This window comes from Vicugna pacos, chromosome 1 (assembly GCF_048564905.1).
Source record: "Vicugna pacos chromosome 1, VicPac4, whole genome shotgun sequence".
Classification (NCBI taxonomy): domain Eukaryota; kingdom Metazoa; phylum Chordata; class Mammalia; order Artiodactyla; family Camelidae; genus Vicugna; species Vicugna pacos.
Window position 1 is genome coordinate 32,665,194 of NC_132987.1, and position 25,392 is coordinate 32,690,585.

Sequence of the window (25,392 nt, forward strand, 5' to 3'; positions counted from 1 at the left end):
ATATTTGTTCTAATTTGCCTATAATACTAAAAGGGACAGACTTTTTTATTTTTTTTGATTGGGTGATTTAAAAATACTGATACAACTGTCTTATTTGATATAGGGACATTTGGATCTTCTATCTCCTTAGCTCTCAAAGTGCAAATCAAGACAACACTCTGCTCATGCCTTTAATCCTTTCTCCAAGAGGAAGGACTTTCACAATTTTCTTCTCACTAGGAGAATTCAGAGCACACAAAATAGATAAATGTAGTCTAGGAAATTTGAATAAATGAATTTGTATTTACATTTAATGTGAAGGTAAATATTATCACTTATATACAGTCATTAATCATGGGAAGTAGTAAAGATTGATTTGGAACTAGGCTTCAGGGATAAATATATAAGCCCAACTGACAAAGTCTGTCATGATTGATTCATAAACTTAAAGGAGGCATTTGGTTTGGAATTAGAGGCAGACATGTATAGAATACAATTGAAAAAATACGATCAATGGAATAACATCAACCAAGTGTAAGAGGCAGTCACCATGGTATACCACAAGGCTTGCCTGGTTCCATCTGGTTTACTTTTTCATTAGTGTTTTAAAACGAAGGTAAAATTTATGGATGACAAGAACCTTGTAAGAATTGCAGATATAGTGAGATGAAAAGATCATTATCAGTAAGATCTTGGCATGCCAAAGCAATGAGCTGAATCTCTTGAGAACAAAGATAAAGGGATAAAAGCAAATATTTACATAAGGCTACTTTTTGGTGCCCAGTATTAATTTACAATACTGTTGGAAACAGTTCTGGATTTGGGGGTTATTTACTCCCCATCCTTGTGGTTCTGCTGCAGTTTACTCCCATGTCCTACTTTGAGGGTGGCTCATAATCCAAGCCTGGCCAGCTGAAGTACTGTATCCCCTGGCAACAATGATAGATTGGTTCAGAAATGGGCATGTGGCCCATGTCAGGTCAAACAGAGACAATGAGACTGAATATGGAGTTTCTTTTTCTTAATTGGTATTCATGATGAAGTGAACTGGAAGCTGCAGAGGCCCATTTCATGGAACAGAAAGTGAAATCAATCCACAGGAAGAACAACTGTGTAATGACTTTTTGGGACCACCACTGAGTCCTGAATCCAGCCATTTGGGAAGTCTGATACACTCATGAACTTACAGTCTTATGTTCCGGTGAGGAGTTTCTCCCCTCCCTTCCACCTTTTCCTCCTCCTTCTCTTCTTCCTTTTCATCATCAAGCCATTTATACCTCAGATTCTTGTTACTTAAAATATAACTAATTGGTAAAATGGGATAATAATAGGACTTCTGCTAAGGAACTCTTTTGGGGATTAAATAATGTAATTGGTATAAAGTGCTTAGTACAGTATTTGGCATAAAGAGAGCATGAAATAAATTCTAGCCATTGTAGTTATTATTGTTATTACAATCATTATTGTTATCATTGAATGCATGACCATTTGGTGGGGATTCAAGCATTTCCTGGGTAACTGGGCTAAATCATGTTTAATGTGTCAGCCTAAGATTCTACAATTTTATAATTCTAGTCTTGTAAAAACTTAGAGCAAATCAAATAACTGTAACACTTCAGCATTTTCTGTAGAAGTTGAAGAATAAGAGAATAAGGATTAGGACAGTATAAGTCAAGGAGAAAGATGTAAAGGGGAGAAAATAAAAGAAAAAAGAAATCCCAGTGATGGCTTCTAAGGCTGTTGGGACAGGGATATACGACAAAGATTTGTAGAGCAGAAAACTTACTACTCTGAGACACCAAGATTCCTTCTGCTTTGCTGCTCAAAGTTTGATGGGCTTATGCGAGTGACTGTGGAATTGTATAGACACATCAGCCCTAAAAATCTAAACCCAGAAATATTCAGTCCCAACCTTTTATAGGTCAAATTGTCTTTTATTTTATGGAAATTTTCACAGTGCCAGATCAAATAAACTTAATCATTTGTTTATTTCAAATGCTTGCAGTGAATTCAGAAAGTGTATTTTGCGTTTCAAAAGATTTCTTTGTCATTGAAAGTGCATTTTAAAAAAACAAAACAAAACATGAGCTAAGTTCCTGGCAGCTGCAAAGAGACAATTCAATTCTTTTTCTCATAAATCAGTTACTTACAAGTCTAACCATCATGGTTTTAAAATGTGTGGCATGTATAAGTGTTAAAAATTTCTATAAAATCTGTATCAAATATGTAGCCAAGGTGGTGAATAAAGTGTAATTGCTTTCCTGGACTTTTAGCAAATTTAGTATCATGTATAAAGAGAAATTAGCAATTCAATCCTGTAGCCAAAGAAAGTAAGAAATGAATGATATCAACTAGTAATATCAATGACAAATCTTTAGAAGGGAGTATAGGTAGAGTGATAAACTCCCACTGTTGTGGCTGAGGTTCAGACAAATCTGAGCATCCGGCAGACCACTGGCGCGGCTGGTCAGAGATCCAGGGTTGGGGGGTGGGTACTAAGAACTCTTCTTAGGAATATCTGGTACCATGAACAAAACCTTAGCCCTTGTTGGGCTGTAGGCATTTTGAGAACTGGTAGACTAATCTGCTGCTAATCTGGCTCTTGGGTGGATAGCTGAGGCCAGGGAAGACAGAGTTTTAGATAAAACAGAATATATTTTACTGCAAACTCAGTACCACAGTTTGACACTGGGGGCCAAGCAAACTTGCTCTGGCTCTCTACCAAGGTGTAACACCAAGACGAAAGACAGTGTTCTTCCTTATCTTGCCTCAGGCCACCGCATGAAATTGGTAGACTGAGGACTCGTGGCTTCTGAAACTTCAGGGGTAGGCAACACGAAGGGACAGAGAGGCTGCCATCCTGGGCAGAGCAGTGTGGAGTCGAGTCCATTTCTGGGACCTCCAGGGTAGCAGTCACAGAGTTTGCCCGGACTGAGGTGGTAGAGATGGACATCACCACACTATGCTGTGCCCAGGAAAGAATACTGAGGCCTCTAAGAAATACAAGGTCTGGGAGCACTTTGCAGAGGGTTGATGCTCAAATTGAACATGGGAGGCATGTGGCAGTCAAATGTGGACCAAGACACTCATGGACCTCATAGATTTATATTAAGGAGGGCTGGGGACGTTTGGGTACATATCAAATAATGCTATATATTGTTCTTTGATCCCAAACCAAAAGAATGGTTTCTGGTAGATCTAAAACTAAAGAAAAAACAAAAGGCAAAGAAAATATTCTGACTGGACTAACTTGATCTCTTTCATTAAATAAGAAACCATTACGGTAGAGGGTATAGCTCAAGTGCTAGAGCTCATGCTTAGTATGCATGAGGTCCTGGGTTCAATCCCCAGTACCCCTTCTAAAAAAATAAATAAATAAATTTAATTACCTCCTCCTCAAAAAACAAAAAACAAACAAAAAAAACAAATAAGAAACCATTAACAGAGATGCCCTGATTTGATGTTTTATGGTAATATTTAACACAATTATAAATCAGCCCTAAATCATGTTCACATTTAAGACATCTTTACACATTCTCTGGTGTATTTTATCTAGCATTTTGTGCTTTTGTAAAACAAAGGGTAAAGAGCTTTTCCATCTGTCACTGAGAGCAGTGGGACACATTCCACATAATTCATCTGCCTGGTGAAGAGACACAGACTCAGCCAGCTCAAGTAACCTTACCCATGTTCTCCAGCCATCTAGTGGCAGAGCAGAGAATCTGATGTACCTCTTAATACTCAAAGTCTCATTTTCCATAAACCATAACTGCTTCATGGAAATACTCTAAAAGGACTCCTAAAACATGTCCCCAAGCTCAGCCTTCATATCATACCTTGGAGTATGCTCTTTACAATAACCTCTGTGTGATCGGCCAGGAGGTCCGCCTTGGTGATCGCAGCCAGGGACAGGTAGTTGGACATATTCCTGCACAGTTCCTTGTTGCCTCTGTGGAGGAACTTCACTGCAATGGGGATGGCTAATGCCATCACAGGGGGCCGGTTGTAATTCTGAGAAAATATAAGAGAGCAACAAATAACAAGTGGCTCCTTCTTCAATTTATTCATTCATCCAAAAAATATTTGAGCCAAGCTCCCAGAGTGCAGCTGTGAAAACACAGGCCCCACCTGTTTTCTAGTGTCTGGGAACTCGGAGAGCTCTCGTTCTTGTTAGGGAGACTTAGAGGCACACAAGCAGTTAAGAGCCTAGGCCCTGAGGGCCATGGTAAGGAAAGGTCAGGGGTATAAGGGAGCACAAAAGGAGCACTTAATCCAGTCTCAAGGGAGTGTCAAGAAAGACTTTCTGGAGGAGATGATGTCTTAGCTGAGACCTGGTGGGTGAACTGGAGATGGCTGAGTCATGACTAGGAAAGGTGTGGACAGGAGGAAAAGCATGTGTGAAGGCAGACAGGTGGGAGGACTTGTGCATATGGGGAACTGTAAATAGTTCGGTAGGGATGATGTGGGATACATGTGGGGAAATTGGGGTGGAGGGGTCAGAGAAGGGACTGGAAACAGAAACAGTTACAGGTCGGGCACCTGCTAAGGAGTTTGGAATTAATCTTTAGGGTGATTAGGAGTCACTGATAAGAGGAACAACTCATATTTATACTTGAGAAAACAATCCATAGAATGTTACATACATTACATATTGCTTTCTGACTGTATCTTAGAAACTAAAGTTTTGGCTTAGTGAAATCCAAAGGGGGAGAAAAATTAATGAACATAAGACTAAAAACTGAGGGAATTCTGGGTCTAAAATAATTCTTTTTTGATATACTTCGTAACTGACATCAATATCCTTACACAAAAACAGTGCTACCAGCATTTAATTACCTAATTAGGGAGTAATACTTGGAAAATAAAAACTGTTTTCTTAAAAATGAATGGTATGTCCTTCCTACTATCAACCATTCTGACCATCAACCCCACCCCTTAGGCTATCAAGCAAAAGTTGCACAGTGCACAACGTATCTAACTTTATATTACTATCTTAGAAATAAAAAGTGGTTGCTTCTTCTAACTGTTCATGTGAAAAGTGCTTATATCTTTCTACCGGTAGATTATCCCCTCTACTATCTCCCACAATTCTAGGTTTATGGCAGGTGTTCAATAAACATTTGTCAAGCTGATTAACTAATGAAGAAAATGCAAATCTATAGTGATAGTTGTGATCGGGAACATAATGTGGTGGGAAGAAGGAAGGGGGAGTCAGGTGTGGGAAGGGGCCCACTCACTCCCATCTTCTTGCTTGGGCCACCAACTGCCAGCAATGGCCTCCAGTGCCATCCATTTTCAGGGCTAGCTGATTGGAAAGGTGAGTTGTTACACGCTCCTTAGCAGATATGACTCCCATGACCACGTCCCAGGTACTTCTAATGAAGGCTTTTGCACCCTTAGCTTCAAGGGCAGTCAAATGACTCAGACATCGACAAACCAGAGAATCACATTTCCAAATGATATGTTTATGGATGGCCAAGTTTTCCAATTATAATTGAGGAGTCATTAAAAGGTTCTGAGAAAGAGCTTCTCTCTCTCCTGCTGTATTCAAAGAGTTAAGAATGGAAGATTGAGAGTAGCTGCCGCTATTTTGTGAGCTCAGAAGGAAAGAATCTGTATGAGATTCAAGGCAGCATGGATCTATCAACATGAAGACAAGAGAAACCCGGTGACATTATTCCAGCCCCATGCATTAGGCTGTGCCTAAAGCCAATTCTATTCCTAAATTTTTCCAAATGAGCCATTTGAGTCTCTTGTGCTTAAGCTTTTTTCCCCCAGTCTCTAGAACAAAAATAGACCTGATAAATCCTTAATCCATTTCTGTAGTTTCACCCATTTTTCAGATTCAAGAGTCAGTCTGACTCCTAAGCTGAGAAAATAGGTATTCAACAACCCAAGCTGATGTCCCACCATGAAGTCAGCCATGATGAAAGCTCTGACCCTATTCTTTGGTGACAAATCATGTGTTTATATAGCAGTTCCACTCACTATGTTTCTGTCCTATCCTTAGAGTTCCTAGCACCATCTAAGATTCAGGACCATGGCTTGCAGTCAGATTTCTCTCATACCAGACAGCCTTTTCTAGTATCTTCCCTCCTGGTGAATTTAACCGGGTCTGATTAGACAGGGCCATTACTGATGTGATGAGCTACGAGGCATCCCTGAGATGCTGGCTGCTTCCCTGCCCTTCAGCTTTAGAAGTCTGGGCATGTACTTGGTCAGGCCTTACAGGATTGCCTGGATCCACTGAGGATAACTCACACCAAGGGATTTCCAAAAGGCTGGTGCATGATCAGGTATGCCAATTTACTCTTCCACAGTGAGAGTCTTTTCATGTCAGGATTTTTCACATTATCAGGATATCAGGAGGCAGATTACTAACCAGAATGTTCACTCATGGGCACAAGATCAGATTAGAGCAAAGGAATTTCCTGAGGGATATTTCATCTAGGCCATGGCAAAACCTAACTGAAATAACAGTCCTGCCCTACAGCCAAAGCCACACCTGTGGTACCTCTGGTGACTGGAACTTTTCTGTCCATCAGATTCAGTCTCCACTCCTGCCTCCTCCAAGACACTGCAGGGTAAATGTGCCAAAATAATGACCCCCACATTGAGCATCCTCTTTTTGTTGCCATACTCTTCAGATATGTGGTGTTTAGGAAGGCCAATTGATTTGTCCATTTTCTCCATTGTAATCATGGAGATGCTCCCATGCTGCTCCCTTGAGGTTACATTTTAGTTATCTCAATTAGAACATTGTTTCCCAAGCCCCTCAGTCTAGCCTATAAATTTCTTGGGTTGCCCCAATCTCATGTAGATTTTTTTTGTTAGTTTACTTTTTACATGACATATCTTTGTCCCTGTCATGGCTGGTCAAAGCCTTAGTTTTGAGACTGGAACACAATCACACAATTCTTCTCAGAGCTTTCCAACAAAGAATATCATGTTCAACTTTACTTTATCTTCTCTGAGTCTTTAGTCAAGAACAACTTACAGCTAGAGAAGTACATGTCTTCCATTAGAGAAATATATCTCAAGCACATTTACCTATAACTTGCTGAGAAGCCACGATGGCGGCATCTGGAAGTTCAACTGCCACACTAATTGTTCCCCACTAATTGTGAACACAGACAGGCATAGTAAAAGATCAATAAAAATCAGTATTCACAGCAGCTAATGTTTTAAACCCTAGGAATAAGCTAACACTTGCAAGCAACAATGAAACAACAGGCCATCTTACCCAGTTTTGTCATATTTTTTTTTTTTTACAATTCTAGATGCCCTAGAGAAAAATAAGGGCAGCTATTAAAGTCTTTGATGTGTGGTTCCAAGTGAAAGTTATAAAAAATTTTTAAAATGTATAATGTCATTGTTAAAAAAACACAAAACTTTCACACTCAATTTTTCTGTTTTCCTCCCACATATGTCATCTTGAAATCTCTCAAATGACAAGAGAAGTGAAACATTAAGCAAAGAGCAAAAATTCATATAAACAGCAAGGAATTGCCACCAAAGACGCTCAATCTCTAAACAGCGTCTAGACAGTCCCTAGTGCTTCAAGAGGCCATGGGCACTGCTGACAGCAACAGGATATGAGGCGCTGAAAGACCAAGATGAGGCTAGACAGACCTGCATCCCACGGATCTGACAGGTACCACGCAAACTCCCTTCTAACAGCTGAGCTTTGCTCTCAGGTGAAGCAAAAAGAGTTGCTAGTGCAGTAGAACTCAGGTCCCTGAAATTACTTTATCTCTAGGATTATTTGGATCAGAGGAATGCTAATGGTACACATGCAGAGAAAGTCCTATGACTGCTTGCACAAATAAACCACTTTAACAGCAACTATCAATGCCAGAGCTTATGATAGATCTTGCCCCTCTGTGCAGACGTGAGCATGATGGGGTGTGTATCATCTTACACACCATTCAATGCTCAGTACTCAGGGAACAAATTCAGTGAAGTACAGAGTAGAAATAAAGACTTGCTCATGGGGACAGTTACATTCAGCAATAGGAGCAAAACAAGAGGGCTTTGTTCTACAGATGCCAAGAATTATATTTCTTAACTAGATTAGCACCATTTGAGCTCTTGGTGGAGATTTTCCTTTGGAAAATGCACTTTGGGAAGGTTTCCCAGTGTTTTAAAATTGAAAAGAAAAGAGCTAAGTAAAAGAGATATGTATCTGAGGTGATAGCAACTAAAAAGCTCTTTGGTTCTCAGGACTTGAATTCAGCTAAGAGCCATTAAAGAGTAATCTCAAGAAATATTAAACACCATATATTAAAATGGTTATTTTATGGTTTTTCATCCCCCATCATGGATCAGATAATCAAATTTTGGATTTACATATAAAATGCTTGGTTCTTAGCAGCCTGGTTATATAGAAAATCTAAATGGTACATTCACCTAAGTTTTCCCAGCATATTTTCTAGTGGGCAATAAGGCAGTGGGATTCAGGAACCTGGGGTGGGGGGGCAGAGAGGTGTGTCAGCCTCTTCCCATTTCATGCCACTGTCTTGTGGGGCATTAAGTGAGGAATTAGTTCTAGAGCCCACTCTGGGGAGAAGCACAGCTGGTGCAGAAACCAGAAGACTATCAGGTCCCCCGAACTATTCATGTTCATTTGTCTGTTCATTAATTCATTCAATGCATATTATTTTGAGCACCTACTACGGGCCACTCACTGTTCTAGGTGCTGGGACCACATTAGTGAATAAAACAAAGCTTCTGTTTTGGGGAAGGGGAGGCAGGCAATGAATGGCTAAAATAAGTGATTAAACGAGTAGCTTGTTACGAAGTGTTAGTGTTATTTTAGAGTTTCCTGCAGATGATGATCATGATGATAATATCAACCAGAGTTAATACTCATGCAGCACTTCCTGTGTTCTAAATATGTTATGTCTATTATCTAGTGTCTATTCATCTAATCATCACAACAAATTCACGAAGCAGCTACTCTTATCATCTGCCTCTTATACATGAGGAAATGTAAGGCACAGAGAGATGAAATGCCCAAGATCACACTGCCAGTAAATGGTAGAGCTGGGATTGCCTACAGAATAAACTTCCAGATCAACATAACCAGTTGTGCCTCTAGGAGTTGCAAAGGAAATGCTCTCAAAACTGTCCAAGGCACTTGCATACAACGCCAGCCAGGGATAGTTTTTGAATCTTCATATGGCATTAACTGGGAAAGAGGAAATAAGAAAATTGAAGTGTGGAATCAAGGTGAATGGACAGTGGAGCCCTTGTATAAAAAAGGGAAAACAGATACTTTCTGATTTTCCAACAGTGGCTTTGGGGACTATTTGAATTCCTCCCTCCTTTCCCCCTTTGGCTATCTCCCTCCACAAAGGAACAGTGTAAGCAGACATGGAGGAAGAGACAAAAGGCAGAGCTTATTTGGCAATAGCCCTGTTAAGTGATTTGGTTGGCGAAGAGGCTGTAACTAGTAGAGTAAGGATAAAACCTGGCATTGGCTCTCAACATCATGATGGTTGGCCTGTCAGTTCTCCAGAATTTCATTCTAGCACATCAGCTATGTCAGTAAGTACAACCTCCTTGAGGTACATTTTTATTTTCTTCAACCCTCTCCAGGTTTGGGTTTGTCCTAGAATATAGAGTGATTTGTTGGGGTATCTTCTTTTTCAGGATTTTCCAGAAACAAAGAAACAGGCCAACTCCATATAGAAACCTGATCAGAGAAAGCTGTGGTTTGAAATAGGTATTTCCAGATAGTGGCTAGACCATAAATGGAGATTGCTTTTATAATAAAAGTTGTTCTTCATGAGCAGCAAGTATTGTTATGCCCGTTTTACAGACGGCAGAACAGAGGCTTGGAGAGATGAAATAATTTGCCAATCTCCCACTGATATGAGGCCAAGAGCATCTGACTCTAAGGCCTTCAAGCTCTAAAGCCTTTTGCTCTCAGCATCTCCTAAAGGAGTCAGAATTCAGTGTGGGAGGTGAGCTGAGAGATCACCTGGCTCATCCTTTGTTATATAGATGGCAAGCTGAGAGACATGTCTCAGGACACAGTGTAGGTTGGTAGAAGAGTATCATCCAAGGCAAAAGACAGTAGAACTCACAAGTGCACGCCACACACACGTACAGATTTTGTCCTGAGGAAGGTATAGAAGGTAAATTGTGGAATTTTAAAAGTATTTTAAGTAAATGTTTCAAGTTCATACATTTAGGGTCCAATAAAAAAAAAGAATTCAATATAATTACTAATTAAAAGTAGAAGAGAAATGGTCACTTGAAGTAGATTTGAGTGTAGGTTTAAAAAGGAAATTAAGGGAGAAAGAAAGACTTTTTGTGTGTGTCTATGAACATATTTAGCTTGAAATGACAGAGAAGTGGACAGAAAAGAAAGTGGCCAAGAGTGTGGGCAGAAGAACTGGTGGGCCCTTGCCTGATTAGAGAGTGATGCTGGGGTCACTTAACTTGGGAGGCGGGGTGGGTGGAGAGGAAATCTTTGCATTTGTGTAGCTAAAAATGCTAAATGGTTGTCTTTACAGTTGATCTACTGTTTCATTTTACTGAAAAAAACAGAACAGAATAAATCATCTGGGTTTCTACATGGTTCCCACAAGAGCCTACTTTGCAAACAGGACAAAATCTTTTCAATATTTACTGCAGGTCAAAAAGGTCCCCTTAAATTTGATGAAAGCTAATTGCCAAAGCTGCGACCACAGCCTTGTCTTTGGTTCATGGGTAGTGACCTTCTAGGATGACATCCCCAAAGGTAGCTTGGACAAATTGCTGTACTTTGCTCTGAAAAAAGGGAAGTTCACATTTACGGCTTTCTGACTTCTACTCTGATGCCTTCTGCCATCTCAGAGGGCACATGATAGACACCCTGTGCCCACTCTGGCCCTACAGGCTGGAATCACCCACTTCTGTGATTCACGTGTCCCTCTCAACCAAGACACGTAACCCTTAACTGTTTTCTCTGTCTCCCCGAAATATCAGTGTTTGCCTTAGGGCCCTGCTCTCAATAATCTTAAAAAATTCATTCACACTGAGTCGTTGATCAGCAGTGAGTTTCACATTTTTATTTGCTCCCAACCAACCTCTTTTAAAGTAGGACACATAATGTCTTACCCGGGATGAAACATTCCTTTATGCTAGAATTTAGGGCATTAGGAAAAGGCAGCCTGCTCATAGTTCACTGACCTTGGTCTCATTTCATAAATCTGGACTTCTGTACAATCTGTTTTGTCTGCTTAGAATGTTTTCTCACTCCACCTTTCCTACCTGGTAAAATTTCTGATAATTGCTTCAAACCCTTTCAAGTTTGATCTCCATCCAGAAATCCATGCTGACTCTCTAGAACTATGCTAACACAGGAGCCTCTACCCACGTGAAGCTACTGAGCTCCTGAAACGTGACTACTGCAAAGTAAGATGTGCTAACACACACAGCGGATTTATAAGACTTAGCATACAAAACAAGTAAAACATCCCATTAATTTTTATGCTGATTACATGTTGAAATAATATTATTTTGAATATACTAGATTAAGGAAAACATAAATCAAATGAATTTCATCTGTTTCTTTTCACTTCTTTTTAATGTGGCTACTAGAAAATTTTAAATTCCACATGTGCCTCGTGTTTCCAGCTTGCATTTTATTTCTATTGGATAGTGTGGCTGGAGTCTAGACCAGTGGTTTTGAAATCACAGGGGAAGCTAGAGAATGTGGCTGGTTTGTGAATTTCTGTCTGAATGTCTGAGGAGCAGCACTTTGGAGTGAAATAATCTATGTTTCTGACATATGTCAGCAACAAAGTCAAGAATAATCAACAAACTAGGTGGTTACCAGTGGCGAAGGGGCAGGAGAGGCAATACAGGGGTGGAGTAGGAGATACAAACTATTGTGTGAAAGACAGGTTACAAGGATGTATTGTACAACCCAGGAAATATAGCCAATATTTTGTAATAACTATAAATAGAGTGTAACCTTTAAAAATTGTATAAAAATAAATGAAATTTAAAACATTAATAAATATTCAAGATAAAAAAATAATCAATGAAGAACAGGTATATTAGATCTTTGTTGTTATTTCCAGCAGCATTAATCTTCCATTAATTTTGCTGAAATCCCCATTTCTTCCCCTCCCATCCCTGTCTGGGGACAAAGGAAAAACAGCGTGACAGTGTGTGTAGAGTCTTTTGCTCAGTTGACCAGTCCCTGAACTGAGCAGACAAAATGCAATATGCTCCAGTTAAGCATATGCAACTGTGAGAAAAAAAACAGAAGAAAGGAAGCTAACACTCACTGCTACACACAGTGCTAAATACTTTAACATAACTGGAAATTCCTGACCTGTGCTCAGTAGAACAGTAGTTCTGAGGGATGTTCATAAATGTTGTGTTGGGGATGAGACGGAAAAGGAAGTTACATGGTCAAACTACACTGCAAAATGCTGTTCTAAACAAAGTTAACCAGCTTTCTATATTGCAGGACTTTTCAGAGCCTTTAATATGCTATGAAACATTGTGACAGCTCAGAAGGGAAAAAGTCAATTCAGTAATGGTCAACTTACGTAACCACAGAATTCTTTTTAAGGAAACACCTGTCAACATTACTGGTTGATAAAAGTTGTCATAGACAATGTCATTTCATCTGCATTTTATAGGGAGGAAACTGTGGCTTAGAAGTTATGTGACTTGCCCAACATTTCAATTTTACATAATTAGTTTGTGGCTGAACTAAAGTTCCGAATTCATATTTACACTGGAGAGAAGAATTTAAACATGATGATAACAGGCAAATATTACTATCATGGAAAATTCACAATACATATAGCAATGCACTTAAAAATAACTTAGTTCAGTCATCTACATTGTGATGTACACCAGAAATAGACACATTGTAAACTGACTATACCTCAATTAAACAAACAAAAACAGCACCATCAAACAAGTGGATTTAAAAAAAAATGACTTAGTTTTCTCTACATATTCCAAGCTCACCATCCCTCAATTCAGACTCCACCCTCTCTTTGGTCTCCTTGGATGAAAGAGGACTCCTTTTCTGAACTTTTCAATATTCCTCATTGGGATCTTGACACACAGTGCTTTACTGTTAGCTTTTTATATGTACACATCTTCTCTCTCCAAACAGATAAGAGTTTGCTGTGGTGTCACTTTGAATTCCCCACAGTGCATCTTGCATAAAAGCAGGGGCTCGGTAGAACTTTCTTGGTTTATTAGTTATCAACCTGCCTGGCTTAGCTATTGATGGTTTGTGGTGTCTTTTTACAGTATCTGAACACTACAGAAACACTGGCTCTTGGTTCAGAAATACCATGTGTTCACCTAAGCTGCCAAGCCAGTATCAAATAGTGTGATGCTGAACACTGACATACCTGTAAAATGCAACTCATGATATCAGATGCGATTTTTGCATGAGGAGTGTCTTCGTCTCTCCCAGAGGGTTTCAGGTTGTGTTCCAAGCAGGAATCCCAGAGCCCCACAAGGGCCTTTGCATGCTTTTCAATTGACTCTGTCTCTCTGATGGCTGTTGTGATTCGAGTGATACAGATTTCAACCACTGCCTGGTCATTGTTATTGGTTTGGTAATCCTGTTTGAAAGAAAACCTTCATGTTAAATAATATTCTGAAAAGTTATCCTTCAAAGGACCTACAAAAGACAAAGTTGGTCATTTAGCAAATGGGTGTGCAACAGTGTGTGCTGAGGAATGAGGCTGTAAAGCCCTTTGTAATACCTTCTTCCTTGGAGAAGAGAATCCTGTGGACAAGGCAGCTATGCAAATGTGCTAAAATCAAGCAGGTTTGTACTATCACAGATACACAGGGAGCAGTGTGAGTCTGAAGTTTAATTATTCACATGCAAATGGGTTCAAATTTCAGGCTATTTCAGTTTCTAAGTTCATTAGAAGTCAAGGTTGACTTTTTGCTGACATTTCAGCAAAATTTGTGAAATGTTTCAAATTACCCTCCAATTAATTTCCCCCTACAAGCTTTCTCTTTCTGTACACAATAGAACACATCGTTTCATCTCTCCCTTTTCAATTCAAGTAACTTCCAAATCCATTTTAGCTTTCCCCAAGCAAATTTCCCTCCACTCCTCTATTTTAATTCTCTCTCAAATACCTACTCATTTTTATTGAGAAATAATATGACCCTTCAGAACATCTAAATGTGAAAAATAGGCCCATCACTTCAATTTGGAAAGTTGGTCTGATGTGAACTCTGCATGGTGGACTGATATTATTGAATACATAACAGAAGAGGGTAAGTGTGTAGATTCTTACACCATCATGCACCCTTAGAGACAGAAAGTGATGGAGTTTTCTGTCCAACTGCAAGCTCCAGCTCGACCTTCTTTCTACTATTACAACTAATGATGCAGTAAACATCACGTGCATGAAGCCCTCTCCACACTGTAGATTATGTGTAGCCTAGATTCTCCAAAAGTGGAAATTTCTAACACAAAGGACAGGAACATTTTAAGGCTCATAATACATACTGCCAAACAATCTTCCAGAAAGGTCTTTCTGACTTATACTCCCATCAGCTCGGTGAAAGTATGCTCTGCCCATTGTACCTCTGTGAGATCAGAGTATTTTTAATTTTTGCTAATTTGATCAGTGAAAAACAGTATCTCATGGCTGTTTTACTTGGAATTTCTTGACCAGAAGTAAGGTCGAATATTTTCACATGTTTATTTGCCATTTGTATTTCCTCCTTTGGGAATTTCCCATTGTATCTTCTATTTTTCCTTAAACGACTTCACTACATTTTTTTTTTTTTTGTCTTTGATGAAATAATCTCTCTTTCTATTAAAGATATTAAGTCAACTTTTGGCATATTGATTGTGAATGTGTCTCCATGTTCATTATTTTTAGGGTTTTTTTTGCTGTAATTTATTAACATGCTAAGGTTTTAGACAAATTTGTCAATCTTTGGAGATCTTATTGTTTTACCTTTTTTTATTTGGAAATTTAAGGTTATTAAATTATTTATTTTTTTGAAATGATAATACATGGACATGGTACAAAAATACAAAAGATAAAAAGAAAAGGTTTACAGTGAACTTAGTCTCCCTCTCACCTCAGTTCCCTCCCCTCCCTTCCCCAGGTAAACTATGCTCACCAGTTTGTCATGTATTTGACAGATGGACTCTAAGCTCATACAAGTACCCATCTACACACACTCCTTTCTTTCTTTCTTTCTTTGTGATTCCCTTAATAGCTTTTTTCACCTTCACGTTTTCTTTATTCAAAGGTTGAATAAATGATTACCTGCATTTTTTTCTAAATCAAACAAAACTTGACAAACATTCAACATTTAGTATTTTAGAAATTAATCTTTTAACCATTCACTTAGGGCTTGAGTCTATCTGGTATTTATGGAAGTAAGTAAAGATGTGCATTTTCTACTAAATAGATAATCCAATTTTCCCACCGTTATGTACTGAATGATTCATTTCCTAGTAATTGTTTTATATATATATATATATATATACACACACACACACACATATATATATATGTTAGGTTGTATTTCAGGGATGTATTTTGTTTGCTTGTTCAATTTTCTCAATTCTACAATACTAATTTTGCCATTTTCTTCATACAAGCGCCACAAATTTTTAAATGTGTTTCCTAGTATATTTTATGTCTTTGTTGTTGCTGTAAACAAAATCTTTGTGTTTTCCTCATTGGAATTTTTATTGCTGATTAAGTCAATCTACAGCCTTTTGAGGGTATTTATTTTGTACCAAGTTGTTTACCTCATCTCCTTAATTATAATATTTTTTCAGATGATTTTCTTGGGTTTTCTAGAAAGATTTCTGTATAGTATCTATACTCTTTATATATCTCATGGCTTATTGTGTCAGCTAGAACTTCCTAAGCTATTTCATGTAAGGAGGATAAATGCAAAAATGCTAGTTTAGTTTCTGGTTTTAGTTCCTGATTTTTCATATAAATTTTTTTGGTCAAAACCAAGAAAATACTGTAAATGTTTTAAATCATACAGGATGTATCACTATCTTCCTATTTTGAAAGTTTGAATATTTGTTTTAATTTTTTAAGATGTTCTCTCAGCATCTATAGAGGTAACCATTTTTTTCTTAGCTGGCTATGGATGTGAAGCATTATGTCAACATATAGTATGAAATTTCCAAATATCAATCCATCACCACATTCCTAGAATGAACACCACCTGTTTTGGTGGACTATTTCAGTATATTTTCTTTTACCTTCCTCCTTTGTTGCTTAGTGTATTATTTCTTTTAATGTAGCAGAATTATTACTTGTGCCAAGCCCTATACAGTAAATAGGTTCTTATGGAGCCAAGTCATAGAGAAAAAATGGAATATTAAATGACAAAAAATAATGCTAAATTTTCCAAAAATCTCTGCAGCAACCAAAAAACCAAAACCATCCTTAGGGGAGAAAAATAACAGAGAACACCCCTGGGCTAAAACCACTATCATTGACCACAGCTATTCTTGTAAAAAACTGTTATTTTAATGACATCATCTTCAAATATGAAGCAACATCATATTGGTTACTTTTATGTAATAAAGGAAATATATACATAGAGTCAGATGGAGAAGAGAACCAATGCCATTGACAGCAGGAAGACTATATTCCAACAGTAGTTGCTAAGATAGTTAGTGTGATTGATCCATAACATTTTCCTCTAAGCTCTCTGGAATCCAGGAAGAGGAGGAAACGGTATACAACGTTACTTCCAGAACATGTACTAGCACCTGGTACATAGTTGATGTTCAGTAAAGGTTCATTGGTTTGTTTGTTTGTTTTAATTTATTTATTTATTTATTCATTCATTCACTTTATTTATTTATTGAAGTATAGCTGATATATAATATTGTGTTAGTTTCAGGTGTACAGCATAGTGATTCAGTATTTTTCAGATTATATTCTATTAAATTATGGGTTATTTTAAGATAAGGAGTATAATTTCCTGTGCAATACAATAAATCCATGTTGCTTACCTATTTTTATATATAGTAGTTTGTATCTGTTAATCCCATACCCCTGATTTGTCCCTCTCCACTTCTCTCTCCCCCTTGGCAACCAGAAGTTTGTCTGTGAATCTATTTCTGTTTTGTATACACACTCATTTGTATTATTTTTTAGATTCCATATGTAAATGATGTCATAAAGTATTTGTCCTTCTCTGACTAATTCATTGGTTTTAATTGAATAGGAAAGAAGATTTTCTTGGCACTAATTTTTAAAACGTAATTATTTGAAAAAATACATTTATGAATCTTTACTTATGACTTAATTTAAAAAATAAGAAATAAGAAAAATGTCTCCCTTTCCCCTTGCTCACTACTCTCCCACAAAGAACCAAGTTATTACTGTCTTGTGTATCCTTCTAAAGATCTGTTACAGACATTGAGGCAATTTTCTGTATGTACATACAGAAATAGATGATACACATACCTACATACACATACATAACTCCCCCACTCCTTATTTTACACACAAATGGAAGCATAATGGACATACAAATCCGTATCTTGCTTTTTTACTTCATACTGAATCTTGGAAATCTTTTCAAACTAACATATAAAGAGTTTCCCCATTTACTTTTATGGCAGGATGGTATTCCAATGTAAGGATGTACCATCATATATTTAATTTGCCCCTCACTGGTTAACATTTAGGCAGTTTCTGGTCTTTGGAATCACAAAAAATGTTGCACTGACTAACCTCCTATGCAAGTCACTTCACACTTACAGGGGCTTGTGCATAGGACAAATTCCTATAAGTCAAAGTAGGCTGGTATCTCTTCATTATTTTTGTTTCAGTTTTTTTTTCCTGGTTGTTATCACCATTATTATTGTTGTTATTATTACTACTACTACTAGTATTACACAGGAGCTATAGAATCAGCTTGTCTGGTTCCAAAAAAAGTTTCTGATGGTTTTTGTATTAAAAGATTTTGATTAACTTAGGAATAACTGACATATTTATGATGCCGAGTTTCATATGTAAGAACATAGCATGCCTTTCTGATGGTAAATGGACAATGGAGCAGTCACAACCTGAGAAAGTTATGGAGTCCAGGGACTCAGATCCCTCAAGAAAAAAGCATCTGAGTCACCCAGCTAAGAAGCAACTTAAACCAGCACAGGTGCTACCTGAAGGTAAGGAGAATCTAGAATGGGTGGTAGAGGAGGGAGATTACATTAACTTTCTTGTTGCTGCTTTAATGAATCATCACATACTTAGAGGCTCAAGAATTTGTGTTGATAAGTTAATTTTCTTACAGTTCTGGAGGTCAGAAGTTGAAAATCAGTCACACTGGGCTAAAGCAGGGACGGCTTTCTGGAAGCTCTGAGGGGAGATTCCAATTCCTTTTCTTTTCTAGCTTCTACAGGTTATCTGCATTCCTTGACTCATGGCCTCCATGAGCCTCCATCTTCAAAGTGCATCACTCCAACCTCTGCTTCCACCATTTCACCTCCTTCTTTTGTCTCAGATTTTCCTGCCTCCCTATTGCAAGGATCCTTGTGATTATATTGAGCCCACCCAGATAATACAGAACACTCTCCTCATGTCAAGATCCTTAACTGTATTACATATACACATGAAAAATGCCTTTTGCCATGTAAGATAAAATTCACAGGTTCTGGGCTTTAAGATGTGGACATCTTTTGGGAGCCATCACTCAGCCTGTCACAGAGACTGTGAGTACCAACTGCAGCCTTGACACCAACTGCAGTGGTACAGATGACAGGTCCTCTCACTAACCTCCTTCTTGTAAATTTCTTCAGGAAAAGAGATCAGTCAGCATCTCAGAGGAGCCGTTTCCAGATAGGAGGAAATTATTATATAAAGCAAATGGATTCAAAGGCAGACTGCAGTGGAGACTGTGGTCCACTGCCCAAATCCCCCTCTAGCACAAAGGAACTCATTTTCTCAGTTACTAGTTCATAGCCAAGTCTGCCTGCCAAAACTGTCCTTGATCAAAGGAAACAGCCTCACCCAAGATTCTGTTTCTCCCTTGGAACAGCCATTTTAAATTAGATCTCTGGGAATCCAATTACAACAGAGTTAATATAGATGACATTGAGAAACATAGTAAACCATGCCTAAACAATGGTTTAACAATAAATAGCAAGGAGATTTTCATGTGGATGAAACAAGCCTCAATAAAAGTTGAAGGTGCAAGTCAATGAAAGTACCTGGCCTATATATGTGCCTTGGTTCATGAACTCAGAAATTCAATTTCTATGCTAAGAGAGTATTGAAATTTTAAGGAATTCTGAAAAAGGTGCCTTGGAATGAGGCTGGTGTGTGCAGGATCATATCAGTCAGACTGCTGAACAAAAGGCATCTATTCTAAGATTTCTAACTAGAAAAGTTAAGCAGCTGTCCTTAAGGGTAAATTACTTCAAACTGGTTGTAAGTTCAGCTATGCTAATATAGCAGGTATAGGTGCATCAGTTATGAACCTTGATATTACTGTGAAGCTCTTGATGCTAAATAATTTCTTATTCCATACCACTTTACTAAGAAGTAAACAGATTTTCAGCAGGAAAAAAATTCATGTGTTCAAATTCCTATGTAAGACATGAAGAAAAATTTATTCTTTAAAAAAGGAGAATTCCTTCAGTGAGGGGAAAAATCTGAATTAATAATTAACTGCTTCCTTCAGCAAGTATTCAAAATGACCAAAAACAAACAAACAAAAAACCCTTTTAAATTATTTGAATGATGTAATTAAATAGTTTAAAGTTTTTTGGGTGAGAAGTCAGCTTTGAAATTAGGGTTTTCCTGAGTCACATTCCAGGAAACACCCAGTTTTTATGAAATATTTATGTGTGCATACATATGTGTTTATGGTTAAGCTCAACATTGGATTAGTGCCTGTGCATATTAAAATGAATATCTTCTAAGGATCAGATCTGCTTAATAGCAAACCCATCAAGCTAAGTTTAGAGATTCATTCTCACAGTGACCTGGTCATGGTCAATTTTAAAGTAATTTATCCTAAAGTGGTGGGCATGTCAAAATGGAGGAGGAGGACAATGAAAAAGCCACGCATTGTGCTGCTCTGGGTCCAGTTATCAGGATGGATCAGTCTCAGTCAGCCAAAGACACTACACCTCACATCAACATCCATTAACCTTTCAGTCACCCTTCTCTATGCTGTAAACAGTCTTCATAGGGAATGGTTCACTGGCAAAAGGGAATGTGGAACATCTGAAATAAAGTGGTTAGTGGTGGGAAGAGTGGATTTGGCATGGAAGTGGAAGTTTCAGAGAGAAGAAGGAAGACATTTTATGGCAGAAGATGGATCATTTCTCTTTCCCCTTCCTTAGAGAAGCATAGCATAGTGGTTATGAGTGATCATGGGCTCTTGGGTCAACCTGCCAGAGCTCAAAGCTATGTTCTGATATTATCAGTTCTGCAATCTTGGACAATCATTTCTTTCTCTGTACCTCAGCTGCCTAATCCTTAAAATTGGAGTATTATTAGTATTTTCCTCCTACAACTACTGTGAGGTTTAATGAATTAACACATAGGGAAAGGATTTACAACAGTGTCTGGTATATAGTAAAAGTGCAGATAAAGCACTTTTTTTTCCTTCTTAAGGATACTAGAACTGTAAAAGCCAGCCCTGGTTTTAAAACTCTTAGAGAGTTGCAAATATTTCTTTCTGTAGTTATAATTTTTATACATCTATTCCACAACCACTTCATAATATATAGCACAAAAAAGACCACATAGTTACTCCCCTCTTTTAGTTACATTCTACATTGGCATTTATACTAACAATCCTTTATATTTGTATCCCTCTTTCCACTTTTAAAACCACACATATATGCATACCTCACTTACTTTATCATTCCAAGAATCTTCAAAGTCAAGACATTAACAACAACAGTATCAACAAAAACAAAAGTTGTCCTTGAGCTGATAAAATCACTGGGGTTCCCAGCAGAAGCAAATATAAAATTACTTTGAGGGGTGAAACATTCAACCCTCAAGCCACTCATTAGTCACACAAGTGAAATCTTTATTCAAATGGAACTAAAAAAGCCAAAATTGTAAAACATTCGAGGAAATAAGCACATATGACTATGCCAGCAGATGAAATTTATAGCAGATTAGATATTCAAAAATGTCAGGTAATAGAATTATTGACCTCAAATTATGCAATATTACATGTTCAGAATGATTCAATGTATAAAGGAAAATAATTTTTATGAACAAAGACAAGTCACTTTCAAAAGGACCAGAAAGATGTCAAGAAGAATCAGATGAAACTTGGAATGGAAACCAAACAAAATGTGGATAGAAACAAAAAGACTCAATGGATTGGAATATAGAGCTGAGGAAAGAAAAAAAAATGTACCACATAGAGATAGAAAATACAAAAGATCAAGAGACATAGATATGTGAAAAATGTCATAGTGTTGATGAAATATGGTAAATATCTTTGCTAAAATTTTAAAGTCAATTACTAAAAGAATAGAAATAGAATGTATAACTATCAAGCCACTAGAGCCAAAAGAGGTGGCAAACAAAATGATAAAAATCAGTTTAAGATGGTAGAAAAAATAAATTAGAATTTAGAAACATCAGAAAATGCAACACAAAATAAAATGGAGAAATACATCCAAATATATCATTTATCACAATAAATACAAACTGACTAAATTTATCAATAGAAAGAGATTTTCAATTTGGGTTATTTTTAAAATCTACTCATATAGTATTAACAAATTACATTTAAGTCATAAGGGCATAGAAAGGTAAAAAGTAAAAAGTTAGAAAAAGAGAAAATAGGCAACCACTACTTCAAAGAAAACAGGCAAAACTTAGAATAAAGATGGTCAGTATGTAACAATAAAAGGAAAAGTTCTGTAAGGAAGAAGTAACAATTCTAAACTTGTACACATAATTAAAAAAAAAAGCCCTCAAATTTATAAAGCAATCTTGATAAAAGTACAAGGAGAAATTGGTAAATCTAAAATTACACTGTAAAAGTTTAAAACACCTCTCTTAGCAATTGGCAGTCCAAGCAAATATGATTTTACTGAGGATATAGAAAATTGAACACTATAACTAACAAGGGTTCTTTAATCAACAGGCTTAATATCATATACTCAATGATTAGAAAATACACATTCCTCTGGGACACATATGAAACATCTAAAGAGGCTGTATAGTGTGGTGCTGAGAACAGTTTCTGAAGCCAAACTCTCTGGACTTGATTTTAGGCTCTACTATTTACTAGCTATATAATCTTGAACAAGTTAAATTACTAAACCCTGTGTTTCAGTTTCCTCATCTATAAAATGGGGATAATATTAGTGTATTTATCTCAAAAGTTTATTGAAAGGAATAAACCTATTAACTTGTAACAAGCTCTTAGAACAGTTCCTGGAACAAAGAAAGTGCTACAAAGCCATTAGTTGTTATTATGTACACAAATTAGCCATAAGCTACACTACAAAGTAAGTTTCAATAATTTCCAAACAATTGGTATTATGCAGTTCACATTCTCTGACTACAATGCAGTTAAATTTTAACTCAACAGCAAGATTACAGAAATTCATTGGGAAATTAAAGCACAAACTTCTAACTTACTTATGAGTCCAAGAGAAAATCACACAAAATAGAAAAGTATTTAGAATTCATAATGAAAATACTGTATCTCAGAAACTTGTAGGATGAAATTAAGTGGTACTTAGCAAGAAATTTATGGTCTTAAATGTTTACATTAAAAAACAAGAACGTTAAAAAATAAATCAATACAGCTGAGGGAATTAGAAAAAAAAAATTGCAGAATACAACCAGAGAAAGAACAAAGAGGAAAATCGTAAACAGTTAAAAAAAAAAATTAATAAGAGGAAAAAAAAAACCCTTTATAGATGATTAATAAACTAAAAGCTTTAAAAAAGACAAAACTGAAAATACTGATAAAAGAAAGTATCAGTGAAAAAAAAAAAAAGAAAGTATCAGTGAAAAAGACTATTTAAATACAGATGCAGCAGAACACAAAAAATAAGAATAATGTGAACAATTTTATGCCAATAAATTTGAAAACTCAGATAAGATGCACAATTTCCTAGAAATTCTACTTTATCAAAGGTGACTGAAGCAAAAATACCTCAATTTTCTTCAAAGAAATTGAATCAGTACCTTAAAAATCTACCAAAACAAACTCATGGTGCCCAAAGGGTTTTATAGTTTTCTATGAAATCAAGGAATGATCATCACAATCTTATAAAACTGTAAATAGAAATGTGGAAATATTTTTCAACTCACTTTATAAGATTAGCATTTATTAAATATCTTGATATCAAAACCAGGTTAAAATTAGAAGAAAGGATAATTACAGGCCAATCTTACAGTTCTGAAACTCCTTTAAAAATATCAAACCAAATCAGGAAATGTATTAAAATAAATGTAAATTTTTACTTTATCCCATGAAAGCAATAATGGTTTTATATTTTTAAAATTCTTACAGCAATTTACCACATTAACAGATTAAAAGGGAAAATAGGATTATTTCAAAAGAGCAGAAGAAGTAGTTGATAAACTTAACCATTCTTAGAAAAATAGGAATCAAAGGAAACCTCCTTAATCTGACAAAAGGTATTAACCAAGAGCCTGGAGCAAACATTATACTTACATTGAAAAGTCAGAAAACTCTCTTTAAAGAATGAAAAAAGGATATCTGCTATCCCTTTTCTAGTCAACATTGTTCTCAAGAGCTAGTCAGGACCATGAGAAATCAAAGACATAAGAATTGAAAAGGAAGAAACAAAGCCATCATTATTTTAAGATAATGAATGAATGTATACATAAAAAATTCCAAAGAATGTGCTTCTCTTTTCTCTAAAAAAAAAAAAAAATTCTTTCTTAGACTCCCTATTTGTTTCTAATTACCATTCCATTTCCCTACTCCTCTCGGTAGGAAATGCCTAGAGTCTTCACTGCTCATTTTCTTCACATCTCCTCCCAGTCTGTCCTCAACTCCAATCCAGCGTTCACTCCTCTCTATCCAATGATAGTGCTTTTGTCAAGTCACAGTGAGCTACATGTGCTGAATTAATGGTCAATTCTCAGTCCTCATCTCACATCACCTATCAGCAGCATTCAACATTGCTCTGTCTTTGACAGTTTCTCCACTTGGCTTTCAGGACATCATGCTCTTCTGACTTTCTCCCTCCTTCACTGGACCTTTGTCTCAGTCTACTTTACTGTTTCTTCATCATCTCCGTGATCTCTGAGCACTGGGCTTAGTCTTTGGACATTTTTATTTTTTGTCTACACTCACTCCCTCGATGATCCCACCCAGTCTCAAGGCTGATGAATTCCAAAATTATAATGTCCAGCTCAGACTTCTCAACTCCAGACTTATACATCCAACACAATATCTCCAGTCAGATGTCTGACAGCTCAAATTTTCCATATCTGAAGAACTCTTGATTCCTTTCTACCCCTCCCCCAAATCTGTTTCTTCCAGTCTTCTCCATCTTACTTAACAACAAATGTATCATTCTAGTTTTTCAGGCCAAAAATCTTCACATCCTCTCTCTTTTTAAAAATGCCATCCCCATATCAGCAAATCTTGTTGGTTCCAGCTTCAGAATATATCCAGAATCTGAACACTTCTTATCACCTCTATTACTCCAACAGTCTCTGTTATTTCCTATATCTGGATTATTGCAGAGCATGTTAATTGGCCCCCCTGATTACACCCTTGCCTTTTTTGCAGACTCTTCTCAAAATGGAAAGAAGAAGGTCAGGTCATGTTACTTCCCTGGTCAGAACTCTCCAATGGCTTTCCAAGGCCCTATGTGATCCAGCCTCCACTTCCCTTCTAACGACCTCCTATGGTTCTTCTACCTTGCTCCCTCTGCTACAACCACACTGGCCTTCTTGTTGTTCCCCAAAGACTCTAGGCTGCCCCCAACTTAAAGACCTTTGTACTTAATGGTTCCTCTACCTTAAATGATTTCCTGCAAGCATCCACAGCATTGTTTTCTCATCTCATTCAAGTTTAGCTTAAATGTCTGCTTCCTAGCATGGCCTCCCTTGTCTGCCCTGCTTAAAATTTCAAACCTCCAACGTCATGTCCCCATTCTCTTATTTTATTTTTCTACACAGCATTTATCCTCTTCTGATATACTATGTATTTTCCTTATTTATTTTGTTTATTTTCTGTCTCACCCAGTTAAAGAGATGATGGCAGGGTTTCTTGGTTTTTGATTTTGGTCTATTTTGCTTACTCCTTTCTCCCCAGCATCCAGCACGGTGTCTAGTACATAGTTAAGTGCCTAATAAATATTTGTTAGGCAAGTTATTAGAATTAATAAGAGAGTTGAAGCAGTTTACTAGATATAACATTACTATACAAATATCATTTATG

General features: G+C 37.0%; 1 protein-coding gene across 13 annotated transcripts in view; it reads right to left on the minus strand.

The window, feature by feature from the left end:
- Nucleotides 1-25,392, minus strand: part of VEPH1 (ventricular zone expressed PH domain containing 1) — a 269,370-nt gene that overhangs the window by 233,851 nt on the left and 10,127 nt on the right. For all 13 annotated transcript variants that reach the window (XM_072959777.1, XM_072959772.1, XM_072959740.1 and 10 more), the window contains exons 3-4: nt 13,359-13,574; nt 3,816-3,990 (exon numbers count right to left, since the gene is read on the minus strand). In XM_072959777.1, the coding sequence (XP_072815878.1) occupies nt 3,816-3,990; nt 13,359-13,574 (391 nt within the window). The remainder of the gene's footprint in view (nt 1-3,815; nt 3,991-13,358; nt 13,575-25,392) is intronic.